This window comes from Pipistrellus kuhlii, unplaced genomic scaffold, assembly GCF_014108245.1.
Source record: "Pipistrellus kuhlii isolate mPipKuh1 unplaced genomic scaffold, mPipKuh1.p scaffold_m20_p_6, whole genome shotgun sequence".
Lineage (NCBI taxonomy): Eukaryota > Metazoa > Chordata > Mammalia > Chiroptera > Vespertilionidae > Pipistrellus > Pipistrellus kuhlii.
Window position 1 is genome coordinate 49,939,883 of NW_023425562.1, and position 20,988 is coordinate 49,960,870.

Here is a 20,988-nt window from a genome sequence, read left to right on the forward strand (position 1 = left end):
GTTATCAAATCATCAGAGAACTTTGTCTTTCTGCTCTGGGAATAGTGATAGGAAGTTTGTTTCTGTGTAGACTTACGGAATTTCCTGATTATCATGGAACTATCAGCTGTGGGTGGACTCCAGCTAGGAGACAGTCATCTAGTTGATGCCTGTTTTTTGCTTTTAACGCACTGTATTGTAGTTATTTGCTTAGGTGCTTCTCCTCCAGACTAGACTCATAATCATGGCCAACATAGTTAGCAGTTGCTATGAGCCGGATACAATATTTTCATGTAGTAACTCATTCAATCCTTAAGACAAAGCTATGAGGTACGTATTGTGTAATTCCCGTTTGGCAAATGAGGAAACAGGCTGAGAGAGATTAGGTAACCTTACCAAAGACCACATAACTGAATTTGAAGAAAGGAAATACATTTTATCTATCTTTTTTACCCCAACACCTGATTCATAGCTGATTGAGTGAATTACTATAAAATAAATGAATAGCCTAAAATCATACTGTCAACATATATAAATAGAGAGAGAGGCCTAATATGCAAGTTGTCCCCTCAGGAGTTCGACCGGGATTTTGCTCACTCACTATGACATGCACTGACCAGGCGGGCAGCGCGGATTGAAGGAAGGCCCTGGCCAGCCGCTGGGGAAGGGAGGGCCCTGACTGGCAGCTGGCAGCCCAAAGGAAGGCCCTGCTGGCCCTGATCACTGGCCAGGCCTAGAGACCCTACCCATGCACAAATTTCATGCACCAGGCCGCTGTTCTAATTATAATTATAACCTAGGGTCTTTGAGTCCAAATCTAGTGTATCTATCTTTGTGTATTAAGTAACACTCATACACAGAGCACTTTTATACCAAACCACTTTTTTTTAAAAATATATTTTTATTGATTTCAGAGAGGAAGGGAGGGGGAGAGGGAGATAGAAACATCAATGATAAGAGAGAATCATTGATGCCCATCCCATACTAGGGATTAAGCCCACAACCTGGGCATGTGCCCTTGACTGGAATCGAACCTGGTACCTTTTAGTCCACAGGCCAACTCTCTTATCTACTGAGCCAAACCACCTAGGGCCCAAACCACTTTTATTAACACGTTAAGCGCCCAGTCTGTTTTGTCTTCCAGATGGAAAGTATAGTGACTGACTGGGCACTTAACGTGTTAAGTACATTATATACATCTTTTATTTAATCATTATAATAGTTCTATGGAGTGGACATTATTACCACTATTGGATAAATGAGAAAACATAAAATATGGGTGAGTAACCTACCCAATGTCACTTGGAAATAAGAAATTACAGATCCAGGAGTCAAATCATGGTTATCTGGTGTCAGATCCCAAATTCTTCACTCCTGAGCCAGTAGTTCTCATTCATTCAGCTAATAATTTTGGTATCTATGTCTGAAGCACTATTCTAGGGAAACAGAATTCATTATCTTGGAAGCTTAACTTCTATAGGGGAAGGCAGATAAACATGCAAGTATAAGATAAATCAGAAAGTACTGAGTGCTTTAAATAAAAATCAAGGAGGGTAAGGGCCCAGTCAGGGCCTCCCTTCCCCAGCTGCTGGCCAGGGCCTTCCTTCATTCCAGACTCCCAGGGAGAGCGGGTCCGGAGGGAAAGCACTTTGCCCCGCCTCTCTTCGGGGCTCCCCAGCAGGAGCGGAGCACCCGTCCTGCTCAGGGCTTGGAGGGGAGAGCCACCCAGGGAGTCCTCCTAGCTGGGTGTGAGAAACAAAACTGGAGCCCTTCTCCCTTGAACTCTGTCGTCTTCGGGCATGTGAATGCATTTTATTTTATTTGATACAACCTCACATGCCCAGCCTCATGCGGCATGCAGCCACACCCACTCACTCCTGCCAGACGTACCCATGAGGCCGTCCTAGCTAATTAGCATACTCCACAAATTTTGATATGTTGTATTTTCATTGTCATTGATTTCTATGTTGTTTTTATTTCCTTGAGATTTCCTCTTTGATTCATGGATTATTTAGGAATGTATTGTTTTGTTTCCAAGTGTTTGGACATTTTTCTGTTACCTCCCTGGTAGTGATTCTTCATTTGATTCCATCATGGTTAGAGAACATACTCAGTATGATTTTAATTCTTTTAAATTTGTTGAGATATGTTTTATGGTCCAGAATATGGTTTATCTTGATATATGGCTGTGGGCACTTGAAAAGAATATGTATTCTGCTGTTGTGGGTTGAAGTATCCCGTAAATGTTGATAGTATTGTTGTGTTGTTATCCTTGCTGATTTTCTGTCTAGTTGTTCTGTCAGTTGTTGAGAGAAAAAAAGTTGAAGTCATCACCTATACTTGTGATCACCTGTACTTTCAGTCTTATCCGTTTTTGCTTCACACAAATTATTAGTCTAACACGGGGTACTGTTTCACAAGTGTTCTGTAGAGAACAGTTATAAACAAAATACTAAGCGAGCCTGGAGTAATTTGTGGAAGGATTTATGGGAAGGATCCTTGATTCCCCTCTTCCATCTTCTGTTTTGTGTACTTAATGGTCGTTGGTTTTTAAATATCTTTTTATTGATTTTTCTAGAGAGAAAGGAAGGGCTCCAGAGAAAGATAGAAACATCGATGAAAGAGAAACATCATCAATCAGCTGCCTCCTGCACACCCCTCACTGGGGATCAAGCCCACAACCTTGGCCTGTGCCTTGACTGGGAATCAAACCATAACCCCCTGATTCATAGGTCAATGCTCAACCACTGAGCCACATCAGCCAGGCATGTACTTAATGTTCTGCAGCACTTCCCCTCCTCCATTGCAGGGCTAGACCCTCCAGTTACCCTTGTGTCTCTGTTCCCTCTTTAAGAGCTTAGCACAGTGTATGGCATGTAGTGTATGCTAAGGAAATATTTCTAGGTAGAAGGAAGGATGGGTAGGAAGCTACAGAACTTGAGGGTATGCTGGAGATTTAATGTTTATCTAGCTGTTACTCATTTATTAAACAAACAGCGAGTCGGAACTGCTTGGCAGACATTACACCAGATGCTGGGAAAACCACAGTAAAGCTGCAACTCTAAAAAAGCATACCATCCTGTTGGAGAGGCACACAAATAAGCCCATCGTTTTAACCCAAGGCAGCAGTCCTCCAGTGTACAATGAGCACTACTGCCAGATGGATTATTGAACAAGTACCTCTTCCATCACCTGACTCCTGTTCTTTGGAAAATGCCCAGTATGAGTAGAACGTATACAGTGCAGACTTCACACACCTGGTTGATCATCAGATTGACCTGAACTTTTCCCAAACATACGTGCTAGCCACCACCACCCACCACCCACCCCACCACCACTCCCCAGCCCCAGGGTAGATTCTGATTCAGGAGATCTGGCGTAAGGCCCTGAAATCTGTACATTGTTCTTCCTTCATTCTGATAAGCAGTTGGATTGGGAACTTCTGGTATTGTGGAAGGAGTGGTACAGCCTTTGGAATCACACAGGCGTGAGTTGCATTCCAGGTCTGACGCTGCTTGCAGTGCGCTTGTGGGCATTCCTTAGCCTCCCTGAGTCCTGTGTTACTCAACTTGTGGATGAGGAATTTACGTACAAAAAAATTACATACATAAAAAATACATAAGAGTTTATGAACATTGTGTGGCATAGGTGGGTGTTTTCAACGAGTATTCATTTTCTTCCTTCTACTCAAGAACTTATATTGGAGATTCTCATATCTGAACTCTTGTCTCTGGGATCTAAACCCAGCTTTTCTATGCATAGCTAGTTAAAGCTAGAAGTTTTGGAGATCATCTTCTCCACCAAGTTTATTTTAAGATGGAGATACTAAAGTTGATTAAAAATCACACAGACAGGCACTAAAAGAGCCAGGACTAGAACCCAGATCGTCAGATTCGTTTTCTTATACTCATTCTCTCCCTGGCCTGGAGACAGCCTAAAAGTGGGCTGGGTATAGCCAAAATCTAGAGCTATGATTGCTCCCCTGAGAATGCATCTAGTAAGATCTTCCCATAGTGGTTCAGATCAGCTATCTATGGGAATAACTCAATCCAACAGAAAAAGAGTGCAGAATATTTTACCCAGAGTCCGGTTCAGACATAGCTGATATTAAAGCTCTACCAAAGAGAGGACCAGACCTTAAACTGTGGCTATTGGTTCAGCAAGCATTTACTGAATACCTGCTATGTGCCAGAAGCAATAAACAGACCTGTCAAATATCACTGCTTTCGTAGAGCCTGTATTCTTAGTACGGGACGAGAGGCAAATAAATTGGTAGATCATCTGTTTTGACGGGTGGTATTAAGTGCTATGGAGAAAATTTGAAAGGCAGGGAAAGGAGGTAGGTAGTGTCAGGGTGGGAAGGAGTGAGGATAGGTTTCAGTTTTAAATAAGGGTGAACAGAGAAGGTTTCACTCAGAATTCACATGTGAGCAAAGCCCTGAGAGTGAGCCATGAGGATGTATGTTGGGCCCAGAGAGAGTGATCAGAGTCACACCTGGGTGAGCTGTGGCTCACTTGCTACGATGGCACCTTTGTCTTGTCCCTTTGGCTTATTAGGTGCTAGGACTTTTCTTCCTTCTGGCCTTTGCTTCTGACAATTATTTCACCTTGAGCAGTCTTTCCATGCAGCCCTGAGTGTTTAGTCTCCCAACTCCAACCCAGATTCTCTTGTCCAAATTCCTTTGCAAGTCTTTTTCCCTCCCTTTTTTCACATCTCGACTGTATGATATAATAAGTATCTTGGATCTACCATCCTATCCTCTGAGTGCCTGTAAAGATAGCAGTCTGTACAGATTGCCCCATTTGTCTTCCCCCAGCTCCATGGCTCGGGGATCTTATATAGCCAATCCCCGTGAAGAGGCAGAAAGAGGGGAGGAGAGATAAGGCCGCCAGGGGGAATGGTTTCACTCATGCTCTATGATTGCAGATCTCTTCCCTCACCTCTCCCGGGACTACTTTCCCCGGCCACAGGAGAACACTAAACTAGGAAAGGTTTCGATGGCCATCAGCAATCAAGAACTGTGTGTTCAGGCTTTGTTTATTCTGTCACAGTTGAATTCTGGTTTGTTTTCTCTGCTCTCCTGCTGGAGAATCAGCTTATTCTGAATGCCTGGTCTCACAATCACTTTCTGGACCAGGATGCCCCTGTTGCTGTCAGTTAAATCTGCATCAAACTTTGCAGTACCACTTTGAATAATCAGAGTTGTATTTTATAGGAATAGAGTCTAGGACTCCTAAGGCTCTAAATCTCTAAACAATACCTTCTGTAATTGACATATTGTCACACAAGTGTGATTTCATGGCCATCCCATAAAGGTATATGATTGCCTTTTATAGCCATGTCAAAGTAGCAATTTGTTATACTGTCTTCCTCACAGAAATCTCTTTTATATATTTCCGAGCCTGTAACTTGTTCTTTTGAAGATTTTCGGTTGTGGTAAATCTTCAACTGTATAGTATTCCATTGAGAAAATATACCACAATTTACTACTATCCATTTATCTATTGTAATAGTATCCACGATTTATCCCTCATAGATTAGCATTTGGGTAGTTGTGGATAGTGTATTCCAGAACATACCTTTTGATACATGTATGCATGCATTTCTGTTGGGTATATATGAACAACTGAAATTACTAAATCATAGAGCATACATATGTATGTTCCTTTAGAATAATAGATGTACTCATACCAGTACTGAGTGAGAGTTCTGGGTGCTTCATATCCTTGCCAACGCCTAGTATTTTCTTTTTCTTTTTATCCCCCCTTCCCCCTTATTATTTTTTTTTTCTTTGCTTAGCCCTTCTGGCAGGTATATAATGTTATATTATTGTGGTTTTAAATTGTGTTTTCCCAACTAATGATGTTGCATGTCTTTTCATATGTTTATTTGCCATTTGGGATATTGTCTTTTGTGATATGTCTGTTCAAGTCCTTTTCCATGTTGGACTTCTTTTTCTTTTCTCTTTTTTTGTTTGTTTTTTGGTGTGTGTGTGTGTGTGTGTGTGTGTGTGTGTTAAGGGGGTAGGGGAGGTTTTTAAGAAAAGGGGAAGAACACACTGGATGCCCTTTTTCTTAATGATCTGTTTAAAATATATATATTTAGAAGAAATATTTTATATTATAAATATGGCTTTTTGTCAGAAGTCTAGGAAATAATCTTGCCTCTCTGTATAGGACTTTTCCCTATCGTGCCTTTTGATGAACACAAGTTCTTAATTTTAATCTAGTTGAATTTATCCTTTTCTTTTTTTTCTTTTTTAAGGGTCAGAACTTTTCTGTATCCTGTTTTAAAAATCTTTGCCTACTCCAAGATCACAAAGATCTTTTTTCCATTTTCTTTGGAAAACTTTATTGTTTTATATTTTACATTTAAATTCGGTGTGAGATGAAATCAAGACATAATACATTTTTTCATATGGACAGCCAAGTGACACAGCACCTTTAATTTAAAAGACCATTCTTTTCCCCCAGTTCATTTTAGTATCACCTGCATCAAGTATGTGAATATATGGACTCTTATATTTGGGGGGCTATTTCTGGACTCTTTTCTGTTCAACTAATCTGTTTGCCTTTCTTTATGCCAATAACACACTATACTGCCTTTAATTATTGTACCTTTACAGTAAATCTTGAAATCAGATGGTGCCAGAACTTACAGAACACAGCTTGCCAATTTAATTCTTTTTTTTTTTTTTTTTCAAAATTGCCATTGCTATTCTAGATGCTTTGCATTCCCATATAAGTTTGAGAATCATCTAGTTACTTTGTACAAAAATCCTGATGGGGTTTTGATTGGGGTTATGTTGATTCTACACCAAGCATGTCAAACTCTGGCTCACAGGCCAAATGCGGCCCACAATGAATATTTTTGCGGCCTAAGCAATATAACAGTATGTAAGAAACGTTTTAATAAAAATTTTGTAGCTTAATTTTTATAATATCCTGTTATGCATAATTATTAATTATGAACTACAATGTTCACTAATGACTGATTACTATAACCATGTTGCATTTATTTCCCTTATGCACAGGCACGTCACTAATTTCTCTCCACTAGTACTAGCAGCAAATATTTTAACAGCTGATTGCCACATCATTAGTCTTATACTGACTTACTTGGTGTGCACAACAGGAAATATTTCTCTTTCTTCAGAACAAGAAAAATAGGTTTATGTGCGTTAGGCTTATTAATCTGTGCAGTTATTCAGTGTCTGGTGAGTTAAAGTTCAAGAAAAAGTATTAATTTTTGTTAAAATTTTCTATTATTTTATGTTAACAATTACTCATTTATTTCAGCCCTTTGTAATCAGCATGTCTCTATCGAAATAAACCTGTTTCTATGAAAATTGAAGCTTTTGGGGTTTTCTTGCAGCCCACATAAACTTAAACCTTGTTATTTGGCCTGTTAGCCTCTGAGTTTGACATGCTTGCTCTACACCAATGATTCTCATCCAGGGGTGACTTTTGCCCTCCATGGGACATTTGGCAGTATCTGGAGACATTTTTGGTTGTCACCCTTGGGGGTGCTACTGCCATCTGAGGGACAGAAGTCAAAGATACTGCTAAGTATCTTACCATGGGCAGGACAACCCTCCACCAACAAATAATTATCCATCCCCAAATGTCAATAGTGCCTCTGTGGAGAAACTGAATTAATATCACTGTTTCATTAGGGTTCCTGCCTACCATCTTACTACTTGTTTTCTGTTTGACTCACTAGTTTTACTTCTGTTTGGTTTTTGGTGTGTGTGGTTGTGGTATTTTTTTTAATCCTTTTTTGTGGGGATAAATTATAATAATAATATTTGTTATCTAATTTCTACTGATCTCTGAAGTTGACAAGCATATATTTTACAGGTTCGGTGGGGTTTTTTGTGTTTGTTTGTTGTTGTTTTTTGGGGGGGAGCTTATTCTATAGATTTTATCATGCATTCCTGACATATTATAGTATAATGCAAATTATTTTACCACTTCCTGATACTGCTAGATTCTTAATATGCTTAATTTCTTACATACTCCCCATACACCTTTTGTGCATTATTGTCTTGCATTTTGGATGTGTGTGTGTGTGTGTGTGTGTGTGTGTAACAAAAGACACAATGATTATTGTTTTGTACAGTAAATACTCTTTTATATTGATCTATTGTATTGTTCTTCATTCCCTCCTACATATCCATGTTTCTCTTTAGGTTCATTTTCTCCCTTTATTTTTTCCTTTAGTGTGGACCTGATAGCAAGAATTCACTCAGTTTTTGTTTGTCTAAAACATCTTTTTCAGTTTTGAATGATGTTTTATAGGATATAAAATTCAGTTGTAGTTATTTCAGCACTAAAAGATGTTATTCTATTGTCTTTTGGATTTTATCATTTTTGTTGAGAAGTTATCTGTTGATTTATTGCTCCGTTACTTTTAAGAGTTGTCTCTCTGCAGAGACCGGTTTGGTTCAGTGGATAGAGCATCTGCCTGCGGACTGAGGGGTCCTGGGTTCGATTCCGGTCAAGGGCATGTACCTTGGTTGCGAGTGCGTCCCTGGTTGGGGGGTGCAGGAGGCAGCTGATCGATGACCCTCTCTTGTCGATGTTTCTGGCTCTCTGGCTCTCTTCCCTTCCTCTCTGTAAAAAATCAATAAAATATATATTTTTTTAAAAAGAGTTGTCTCTCTATTTTTGGTTTTTAGCATTTTTACTGTGAGATAGCTATGTGTATTTTTTTCTCATTGTATTATTATCTTGAGGTTTGCTGAGCTTCTTGAATCTGTGGGTTGATCTCTTTCATTTGTTTGAACATTTCTTAGTCATTTCTCACTCAGCCTCCCCCCTGAAGTCATATAGTTTGAGATCCCTGAAGACTGCAGTCTTGTCCCTTCACTGAGCCATGTTGTTATCCTGAGCTCATGTCTAGGATCAGCAAATGCACCTTGAAGAGAAAGGGATGGGAGAGTAACTCCTGATTATTGACTCACTCTGAACATTTCCCTCAACTAGAATATTAGTCTATCGTGTTGCTTCCACAACTATTTGATGCTTCAATAAATGATTTTTTTAAATTTACCTGGCATTTTTCCTAGTTGTCAGCAAGAATATTGGCCTACCACACCCTAATATCTCATATTTGAATGCAGAATATGTACCGCTAAAGTATGTAAGACAGACATGTAGCGAATAATACAGCATGCTAAATACTATGATAACGGTACTTACAGTGTTAGAACAAAGGAGGAAAATGTGAAATAGCGTTACCTGTGTGGGAAATTGCAAGTTTTATCATTTTACATGGTTACAGTTTCAAGTTCAAAGGGTGAAGCAAAAGAGACGGAGTCAGTGAGATAGGTAGGTACTTGTGTGCCATGGTAAGTAAGTGTTTTTACTTTCAGCAGGCTACGGAAAGCAGTTGAAGAATTTTAAGCATGGAGACAGGTGATCAGATTTTTGTTTACAATGATCACTTACATGTCATCATGTAATGTGGGCTCAAGGCAGGGAGCCAGAGAGGAAACTGCCATGGTCAGTCCAACATTGAATAAATGATGGTCATCAACTCATTTGAAAGATGTTAAAGGGGTAGAATTGATGAAACTTAAGGAAATAGTGGAATTAAGAAAGCAGAAAGCCTAAGGTTTCTAGCTCAGGTGAGGACCATCAGTCATAAAGAGAATACAGGGGAAAGAGCAGAGAAGTCGTTTTAGACATATTGTGTGCTCCCACTTCATAAGCTCTATTACAGTTTTTGTCATATAATCCTAGAACGTAGTTTTATCTTCTTGAAATTCCTGAGATGAATAGGAGCGACGCAGAGCCAGGTCATTGCCTTCACCCCGCTTTAACTAGACCTTCTGATTTCATCTGTTTTACATCTGAGCTTCCGTTTAAACATTTTAATTGAAGAAATTTTCCCATGCCAAAAGAAAAAAAGTTTTTGAGCAATATTCTTTTTCATTCACCTTCCCAGTTTAGGTCTCTGTTTCATTTGTTGTTTGAATGAAGCTCTTTTTCAGTTATCTTCCTCTGTCAGGTATACAGATGATAATCCTCTCTCAATTCTTACATATTGTTCTTTCACCTTCCATGGTGACTATCTTGCCTGTTTATGGCGGTGGGAGAGGGGCACAATCCTTCATTTGCAGTTCTGCTGTCTTCTAGTATCTACTGATGTAAAGGAGAGAGTCAAAGCCAGCACTATTTGCTGTTTCTTTCTGAAAGCATATATGATTTTTCTCTTTATTTTTTAGTGTACAGGAATTTTACCAGAATGTGACTTGGTGTGTATCCTTCTGTCTTTTCGGTCCCCATATAAATCTTTTTTTTTTTTTTTTGTAGGTCAGAGAAATGTTTCTGTTATTTGTTTTAGCTCCTCCATCTGCTCTATCTGTTCCTTTTTTCCCTTCCAGAATTCCCAGCTATTTACATGTTAGTTCTACCAGATCTGTCCTCTAGGTCTCACAATTTTCTTTCTTCTTTTTTAAATATATTTTATTGATTTTTTTTTTTCCAGAGAGAAAGGGAGAGGGATAGAGAGTTAGAAACATCAATGAGAGAGAAACATCGATCAACTGCCTCCTGCACACCTCCTACTGGGGATGTGCCTACAACCAAAGTACATGCCCTTGACCAGAATCTAACCTGGGATCTTTCAGTCCTCAGGCCGATGCTCTATCCACTGAGCCAAACTGGTTAGGGCTAGGTCTCACAATTTTCATCTCTTTGTATTTCTGCTCAGAGTTTTAAAGTAATTACTAAATCTTCCTGGCCACTAATTGGTTCTCAGCAATTAGCCATCTTTTTTTATTTCCCCCATCAATTGCGCTGTATGTGTGTAAAATCATATTTTGGAAACTCTAAGAAATATCTTTTGTCTTGTAATTGAACTTCCTTTTTGGTCTTATTACTTTTCAAATTTTTGTTTATCTCCTTTAGTGGTTCTTTTAATCTAAGATTCACTACCTCAGGGTGCTATTATTTCCTTTTCCTACTTCTGACAGCTAGATCCCATTAAGTGGTTATCTTCGTTTTCTTCTACTATTTCAACTACACCTGTAGAATGGCAGAGCAGCCTCGGGGTCATCAGTCTGTGAGCCGGTGCCGATGAGATGTCTGTAGTCCCTGGCCAAGCTGTCTAGCATTCACACCTGGCGTTTTTCCTAGCCTGGGATAAGGAATATATCAGCTTCTTCCCTCCCCTGGCTTCGGGGTGTCACAGAGACCAGGAAATACACTCTCAGGAAGCCTCACAGAGACCAGCATCACCCTTCCTCGCAGGGGTCCATGGAGCTCTGAGGACCATGCTCTCCAGGGTATTAAAACCTGATTGTTGCCTTGGAGCCCTCTCCTGACCCAGCGAGACAGTTCGGCACCAGCTCTCTGGGCGGAGCAGGTCTTGCCCACAGACACTAAGCACCACTTGCCTGCCAGTCCTAGTCACTGGGGCTCAATAGAGTTCATAGGATTGGAGACGGGGAGAGGCAGCAGAGACACTTGCTTGTCATCGTCTGTTCAGAACCCTCAGCAAGTAGAGCCAAAAAATACATTAGTAAATAAAGAGTGAGAGAGACACCACCAGCTAGATGGTCTCTAAGCTTTCGTCCAATGCCAACATTTTACAGTTGTACACATTTATGGTCTCCAGTTTCAGCTCAGTCCTCAGTACCCTTGGGCCACACTTTTATGTCTAACCAGCATGCTCTGCTTCCCCAAAGGGAATATTTGAGGCTTTTCTTTCTCTCCTCAAGCCCTCTGCTTACTCTCCTTCTTGTTCACTGTCAGCCCATGACTTTGAATTTCTCCTCACAGAGAAAAGAGACTCTCGTATTAAGTTGCTCAGCTCCCTTCGCTTGCCCTTAAACCTGTCTCCTTTCATTGCCTGCATGCCTGCCTGCCATCCATCTTTCCATCCTGCTTGAGTCTCTTTCTCCCATGATTTCTGTCATCATGTGCACTCCTGGTTTTTCCATTTCTCTGGCCACGCTTTCATTTTGCTTTTGTGTCCAGTCTCACCTAGTTCTGGTTCTTCTCCCATGTTACTACTGGCTGCCAGGGCATCTTTTCTCTGCATGAAGTTGATCATATCACCCCCTCCTTAAACCTCGCCATGACAAGAATAGGCAAAACTAATCCATAGTGATGGAAGTCAGAATATGGTAGTTCTGGGCAGGAGAAATGGGAAATGGGAGCTTTCCGAGGTGCTGGAAGTAGTCTGTATCTTATTTTGGGTAGTGGTTACATGGATCTCTACATATCGAATACATAAAAATTCATTGAGCTGTACATTAAGACTAATTTACTGTGTGTATATTATGCCTCAAATTAAACACACACACACACAAACCTTCAGTGGTTCTCCATTATGATGGCAGGTTAAAATTCAAACTCCTTAGACTAGCCCACAGATTTTTTTTCATTCCTTCCTCAACTTTTGGCTCAAGCATCTTCCTGTGAATCCCATCTTGGCTTCCCCAGGGTTATGACAGATGGGTCTTCCACATTAACTTAGGGCTGTAAGCACAGGCCTATCCTAATTCTTAACAGTCTGTGTTGTAACTGTCCATCTTCTTCCCTCACTAGACTGGGGTTCCCTGAAAATAGAACCATCTCTTCAGTTCCATTGTTCCGCTAGTGCTGTAGTCGGCAAACTGCGGCTCGAGAGCCTTGAGTGTGGCTCTTCCACAAAATACCATGGCCTGGGAGAGCCTGTTTTGAAGAAGGGGCGTTAGAAGAAGTTTAAATTTAAAAGTTTTGGCTCTCAAAAGAAATTTCAATCATCGTACTGTTGATATTTGGCTCTGTTGACTAATGAGTTTGCTGACCACTGGCCTAGTGTCTTGTGTAGCAATTGGCACATAGACTCCCCTACATGTCTGCTGGATGAATGAATGCAAGTTTACTTTGTATTTGCTTCCTTCCTCCAACCTGCAGGATGGTTCCTCTGTGAGAGGAAGTGCACCATGGCCGTTTTTGACACTCCTGAGGAGGCCTTTGGCATCTTACGTCCCATCTGTGTTCAGCTGACAAAGGCCCAGACGGTGGAGAACGTGGAGCAGCTGCAGGCACAGTTGCGGACGGTGAGCGACTCGGCCCTGCAGGAGCTTCAGCAGTACATCCTCTTCCCTTTGCGGTTTGCCCTGAAGACACCAGGTCCCAAAAGGGAACGCTTGATCCAAAGCGTGGTGGAGTGCCTCACCTTTGTGCTCTCCTCGACATGTGTGAAGGAACAGGAGCTTCTCCAGGAACTCTTCTCAGAGCTCTCCACCTGTCTGTACTCCCCCAGCTCCCAAAAGCCCGCCGCCGTGTCAGAGGAGTTGAAGTTGGCGGTAATCCAGGGCCTTAGCACTTTAATGCACTCGGCCTACGGGGACATCATCCTGACTTTTTATGAGCCCTCCATTCTGCCTCGTTTAGGATTTGCTGTATCTTTGCTGTTAGGCCTAGCAGAACAGGAGAAGTCAAAGCAAATCAAAGTCGCTGCCTTAAAGTGTTTACAGGTTCTCCTCTTGCAGTGCGATTGTGACGACCATCCGAGGTCCTTGGATGAGCTTGAGCAAAAGCAGCTGGGGGATTTGTTTGCTTCCTTTTTACCTGGAATCTCAACAGCCCTGACCAGGGTCATCACAGGAGACTTTAAACAAGGGCACAGCATTGTCGTATCTTCCCTGAAGATCTTTTACAGGACAGTGGGCTTTATCATGGCTGACGAACAGCTCAGAAGCATCTCAGAGGTCCAAGCAAGGCCCTCGGTGGAGGACAGAGTAGCAAAGCTGATGGTTCACAGGGAAGCCGATTGGGTAAAAAATACCGGCGACAAGTTGGCTATTCTTATTAAGAAGATCATTGAGTGCGCTTCAGTTCACCCACACTGGAAGGTGAGGTTGGAGCTGATAGAACTTGTGGAGGCCCTCCTTTGGAAGTGTAGTCAGTCCCTGGTCCAGTCGGCTGGACCCCTTCTGATGGTTTTGGTGGGTCTGTTAAATGACGAGAGTCCTGAAGTCCAAGCCCAGTGCAATAAGGTTCTGAGACATTTTGCAGATCAGAAAGTAGTGGTGGGCAGCAGAGCCTTTGCTGACATCTTGTCAGAAAACCTGCATTCTCTCGCCACCTCTCTCCCCCGCCTAATGAACTCCCAAGATGATCAGGGCAAATTCTCGACCCTTTCCTTATTACTCGGTTATCTGAAACTCTTGGGCCCCAAAGTGAACTTTGTCCTCAACTCTGTGGCCCACCTCCAGCGCCTTTCCAAAGCGCTTATCCAAGTTCTAGAATTAGACGTGGCTGACATCAAAATTGTGGAAGAGCGGCGTTGGAATTCCAATCATCTGAGTGCTTCCCCAAAGACGGCCACAAGGCCGTGGAGTCAGATTCAGAGGAGATACTTCCGCTTCTTTACTGACGAGAGGATTTTCCTGCTCTTGCAGCAGGTCTGTCAGCTTCTTGGTTTTTATGGGAACCTCCATTTGCTCGTGGATCACTTTATGGACCTGTACCACGAATCCGTGGTTTACCGAAAGCAAGCCGCCATGATCCTTAACGAACTGGTTGCAGGAGCTGCTGGGCTGGAAGTGGAAAATCTTCATGAAAAACATATTAAAACAAGCCCAGAGGAGCTGAGAGAGATCGTGACGTCTCTACTTGAAGAATACACGAGCCAAGAAAACTGGTATTTGGCCACTTGTGTTGAAGCTGAAGAAATGGGAGAGGAGCTAACTATGAAGCAGTCGGGCCTCCAGGCCATCACATCTGGTGCACACACCTGCCAAGTTGCATCTTTTCCAGCCTTCTCAAAGCCAAGTCCCACTATCTGCTCCATGAACAGCAACATCTGGCAAATATGCATCCAGTTGGAAGGGATCGGCCACTTTGCATATGCGCTAGGAACAGACTTCCGTTTGCTCTTGATGTCAGCCCTCTATCCAGTCCTGGAGAAGGCTGGAGACCAAACCCTGCTCATTAGCCAGGCCGCTACCAGTGCCATGATGGACATTTGCCATGCTTGTGGCTACGACTCCCTACAGCAACTGATCAACCAAAATTCAGACTATTTGGTGAATGGGATCTCTTTAAATCTGCGTCATCTGTCTCTGCACCCCCATACCCCTAAGGTCTTGGAAGTCATGCTGAGGAACTCTGATGCTAGCCTGCTTCCCTTGGTGGCAGATGTGGTTCAAGATGTCTTGGCCACCCTGGACCAATTTTACGATAAGAGGGCCACTTCCTTTGTCAGTGTTCTACACGCTCTGCTGGCAGCATTAGGTACACTGAGAGCCCTTTTTAATGCTGTTTGTGGGGGAGGACTAGTATCCTTATTTGCTTAACCTTTTTTTGTTTGTTTGTTTGTGGTTATGCTGTGGAGGACGTTATTTGAATATTATTTGAATGTACCCAGTTCCACATGTTATGGTCACATACTTTTAATAATCTCTACCATCTATTAAGCTCCTGCTCTGTGCCGGGGACATGAACCCTGTAGACTAAATGTAAATGTTATTTTTGTTTTGCAGATAAGAGCTAAGGCTCAGTGAGATCCTTCTTAGCCAGGGTCACACAGTTAATAAGGAGAAAAACAGGATTTGTGATTTTTTCTTTTCAATATACCAAGCTGTTCTTAAGAATGAGCAGCATCTATGCAATAGCCACATCTAGCTAGCGACTGCCATACTGGACAGAGCTGGCCTATAAACTTTCTTTTGACATTTTAATTGTACGGATTCTACCAGAGGTGTTAGCCACCATTAAAATGAAAAAAAAAAAAAAAAAAAAAGTTTTTTGATTTTACGAAAAAAAGAATCCCTCAACTGGATAGACCATCTTTGAATGAGAAACACTTTTTAAAAAAATGAGCCATATACCTGAGTCCCTTTTATCCAAAGAGTATAGCTCTAGTGCTTAATTCAGTACTGCTAATAGCCTCCAAAGTAGATATAAAGGCCACTGACCTCATCTGCTGAGAAGCCAAGACCGTGTAAGAAAGTTTCTCCCAGAAGGTGAGGGAAACAGGACAGTCCTCTGGCCTATAGCTGATACCATTTCCATTGTTCATCCCTCCATTCATGAACATTCACGTGTAGTGTAAATGATCTTTTATTCATTCATTCAATAAGGAATGCCTGCCATATGCCAGGCACTGTGCTAAGTAATCAGGATACAGCAGTGAAAAAGACGAATAAACTCATGGAACTTTCCTCCTGCTTCAGGAGGGATGATAAACAAGTAAACAAATCACTAAACTCATTTAAAAATCCTATAAGCCCTGTGAAGAAACAGGCAACTTAATATAAGAGAGGAACAGGGACGGGCTACTTTTAAGAAGAGAAATGCTCTTTGGATAAAAGTAAGTGTTCAAAGAGGGCCTCTCTGAGGAAGTGACACTAAAGCTGAGACCTGAAGACCGAGAAAGGCCCACCAGTACATGTTTTGTTTTGTTTTATGATTTTTAAGAATCTTCAGGCACAGGGAACAGCAGGTGGAAAGGCCTAGAGAGAAGAAAGGGTTTGGAATCTTGGAGACAAGAAGAGAGGTCATGGTGGAGAGACTGATACAGGTGACATTAGAAAGGCGGGCAAGGACAAATCCTAGAGGGGCTTAGGCCCAGGGGAGGAGTTGAGATTTTATTTTGCATCCACTGGAAAGCCTGTGTACTGCACCAGTCCCTGGGCTGTCAGTCATGACCAGTCCCTGCTCTAGTCCCCGCCCTCCTGGAAACTATGAAGATGAGCCAACTGCTTGTACCTTTTAGACTGTGGCTGACTTCCATGGTCCAAATACACTCCAGACTTCACCCTTTAGTACTTTGGGGAACTTGACTACATATTAATTTGAGATTTAAAAAATATATTAAGAAAAGACCTATTAAATATATCCATCCTCTCAAGATCTATCTCAATTTGGACCTTGGAAATTGAATTATTGCCTTGGAGTGCTAATGTCTTTGGTCATCTCAGGGAGGAATTCTGTATAGCAATTTTTTTTTAATTGAACTAGAGGAGGAGGGTGTCTCCATTGCAGAGAGGAAAATCAGGGTGGGTAAGGTTGACTTGAGAGCATCTTAGGAAAAGAAGCACAACTGGGGCTAGCTTTTCTGCAACTTTTGAGATAACTCAGAGTACACTGCATTCTCAGCAGTAAGGAGTGCTGAAAACTGATCAGTCACAGTAAGGAATTATCTAGTAGCACTAGATGCTGGCATTTCTGTTTTGTCATCCAGTTGTCTTAACTGATGGACACTCTTTTAAGATGGAAGTAGAAGTGTGGTCGCAAGGAACTTCCTAAAGGTCCTAAAAGGAACAAGGACATTTTTTTTAGGAAACTGAGTTACCATAAACACAGTGCTTCATCAGCATCAACTAAAAAGCATTCGGTACCAAAGGGAGGGCAAGAGCCATCATCAGTTAAATTACTCCTAAGCACCAACTATTGGTTGGCTGATTATTTACTCATAACAAAACAAGGCTTTGAAAGCATCCGTGTCACATGCCTCAGCACTTGGAGACTTGCCACATCTGTACATGCAGAGCTGCCACATTGTTTTGATGGTTGCATAATATTCTATTGTATGGCTGCATCATTATTTAAGCATTCTTTCTTGGTGTACATTTTGGTTGTTTCCAATTTTTTGCCACCACAAAAATAAAAAATGCAGTGAATAGCTTCATAACTCATTTTGAGCATGGGTAAGTATATCAGTAGGGTAAGCTTCCTAAGACAAATGCTGGCTTAGAGTATTACATTTAAATTTTGGATAGAGTATCAAATTGCTCTCCAAAGAGTTCATGCCAATTTAAACTCCCATCAGTGATGTATGAGTGCCAATTTTGCCACGGCCTCACCCACACTATATATTACCCAGCTTTTTTATCTTTGCTAATCTACTAGGAGAAAAATAGCACCTTATTATAGTTTAACTTGCATTAGGAGTGAGGTTGAGTTTCATTTCATATGTTGAAAAGCCATTTGTGAGCAAAGACTTCTTAATGTTTGGCACTAGACTTAAATCTAGAAAATAATCTTTATAACTGGTCTGCTTTTAGCAGTGTGAGTGCTGTGTCCTGACTCGTTGGGAATGCAATCCCTTACGGTACATCATGGGCCTGATTTGTGTCTGGGATGAGGCATTGAAGAAATGGGATCATTGGGCCCCAACATATAGAAACTTCCAGATTGAAGGCTCTCATCTCCAGCATTTGCTCTCTGCTCCTCCCAGTTGCCTGACCTGGCACCTCCACCTGCTGTTGCTCTGCTCTGTGCAGATGCTCCGTGATGGATAGGAGATTAGCAAGTGCTAAAGGTTATCAGAGACTTTTTCCCTGCTGCCTTATTCAAGGAGAGTGAAAATTCAGGCCAAAGGCTTTTCTTGTTCTCTCACTCTTTAAGTAGTAAGTCCCAGGGTTGAAATTAGAGCTGATTTGGTTAAAGAAGGGCTGGAAACCCTGGGCCCACCTGGCTAGCCTGCTATCTCTTGACCTCCCTGTTGTGACCCAGAAATACGTGTGTAGAGCCCTAGGGTTCCTCAAGGCACAGTTTGAAAATCACTGGCTCAGTGACGTTTAAGGCTTATTCTCTGATGACACATCAGAAGTACGGAAGCATCACTGAAGAAGAAATAGATGTAGAAAGAAATGGCAGCTTTTGGAAGCATTTTATATCAGAAATACTAGTACAGATGTGAGCCTGCATTCATTCTCAAGGTTCTATAGAGCCTGTCTTTTGCTAATGAGTAGTGTCTCTTGTACTCAGGATTTTGTCACTATGTTCTCCAATCTAGTATATTTATTCATTCAGCATATACTTTTGAGTACCCATTCTGTGCTGGGCACGTTGGATATCCAGTGGTGATCAATGGGTCATAGAGTCTAACGGGAGATTCAGATACTAAACAGTACACACAAGTAAATATAATTATAAATCATGATGAATTGCTATGAAAGCAGAGAGCATGGTGCTACGTAAGACAACATAGAAGGGACCTACATTAGATTGGGGGGGGGGTCAAGGGATGGCGTTAGTTGTCAAGTTATATTTGTATTGAAACATGAAAAGTGTGTTGGCATGGGGGTGAAATATTCTAGACAGCAAGAACAGTATATTCAAAAGTTCTAAGACAGCCAAAACCAGTTTGGCTCAGTGGATAGAGCGTCGGCTTGCAGACTGAAAGGTCCCAGGTTCAATTCCGGTCCAGGGCATGTACCTTGGTTGCGAGCACATCCCCAGTAGGGGATATGCAAGAGGCAGCTGATCAATGTTTCTCTCTCATCGATGTTTTTAACACTCTATCCTCTCTTCCTCTCTGTTAAAAATCAATAAAATATATATTTTTTAAAAAGTCCTAAGACAGGAAAACACCTGACACATTGGAGAACTGGAAGATGGTACAGCAACTGGGAGTGGTTAGGAGATGAGGTTAGAGAAAAGGGTAAGGGCCGGATCATGCGGAGGCCATGCAGACCATGGCAGAGAGCTTATCCTATATAATAAAAGGCTAACTGGAACTCAACCAGGGGTCAGGGCCAGCCAGCCAACCTCCTTCATCCCCTCCCTCCAGCCCTATGGGCCCTGATCGGGATGGGCCAGCTGGGCCCCACCCCTGCACAAATTTGTGCACCAGCCTCTAGTGCTACTTATAAGTAATTAATGACTGTTGTCAGTGACCGTTCTAACACTTTATTTACAGCCCAGTGGTTCCCAGATACAAGTGATCTTGGACAACTCCAAGAGCAAAGTACAGGGGAGGAGGGAAGTCATTTGAGCCAAAGAACAACAGCTCTTCAGGACAGACTTGAGAACATCACCACAGCCGAAGACATTGAACAGTTTTTGCTGAACTACCTCAAGGAAAAGGATGTGGCAGATGGAAATGTCTCGGAGTTTGATGAGGAAGGTAAGTATAATTTATGTGGGCTCAGCCGGTTTTTTCTTTTTGAAGCAGATTATTGTGAAAACAATGAAAGGTCATTATGGAAGGTTTGGGAATTTTAAAAAATCACTCATAACGCCACCTTCTAACATAGGCTTTCTCACTTTTTGTATAATCTTTTTCCATTCTTTTTTGTTGTTGTTGCAAACCTATTTTCATATGGTTGCAACCTATTTAAATGCAGTATGCCCTTTTTGCATTTAGTTTTATAATAAGGAACTCTTCATGCTGCTGTAGAGTTTTAATAATTAATGTTTTAATAGCTGCTACTAAGTATCCATTTCCCTGTGGGAAGTTTAGGGTTGCTTCTAGCTTTTCACTCTAATAAATAGAGCTGCAGCGGATGATTCTGTGCTTGTGACCTTTTCCTTCTTTTTGCAAATTTCTTTGTAAATCCCCGAAGTGGGATTTCTGGGTCAAAGATATGAACATTATTTTATGCTTGCCAAATTGCCTTCCAGAAAGGTTGTATCAATTTACACTTTCCCTTCAGCAGTGCAGAATTAATACTGGTTTCACCATAATCCTGCCAACATTGGCTATCACCAGTTTTACTTCCTACTAAATTAAAATGGTTCTTGTTATTTTACTTTGCATTCTCTGATTAGTGGAAAGGTTAAACATCTTTCTCTAAGCTTCTTTCCTGACAATTTCTTTTACTTATGCCCATTGTCTACTTATATGCTTGTCCATTTGTTTATCGGTGGGAGGAAGGTTCAGTGTTTTTCTTACCAATTTATATGATAAAGAAGGCAGTTTAGGCTAGCTGAAGCTCTGGCCTGTTGTTTTATTCACAAGCCCAATCTGGAGCTTCAGGTCACAAAGGGATTAATAAATTATTAGAATCTCCTCTGCAAATATAAAATACCAAGTTATAATGAGCTTGGTGGTCTCAGAACTGTCCTAAATCCAACTGAGTCCCAAATAGTTTGTTAGGTTGGAATCGAGCAGATTTCTTCTTTCTTTCTTTTTTTCTTTTTTTTCTATTTCTTCTCTGAGGCTCTGATGAACTAAGCAACAAATTCCTACTAAATGACAGGGCAGCATCACAGGGCCCCAGTAATGATTTATGCAGAATTGAGTCATTGGTTTCCCCAAGGACAAAGTTTGCT

The 20,988-nt window shown here is 41.5% G+C and overlaps 1 protein-coding gene across 3 annotated transcripts in view; it reads left to right on the forward strand.

Annotated features, from left to right (window-relative positions):
• The window catches only part of TTI1 (TELO2 interacting protein 1), a 41,623-nt gene that overhangs the window by 721 nt on the left and 19,914 nt on the right, over positions 1-20,988 (forward strand). For 2 of the 3 annotated variants that reach the window (XM_036419863.2, XM_045574679.1), the window contains exons 2-3: positions 12,885-15,219; positions 19,634-19,840. In XM_036419863.2, the coding sequence (XP_036275756.1) occupies positions 12,885-15,219; positions 19,634-19,840 (2,542 nt within the window). The remainder of the gene's footprint in view (positions 1-12,884; positions 15,220-19,633; positions 19,841-20,988) is intronic. The other variant, XM_045574678.1, reaches the window with a different exon arrangement.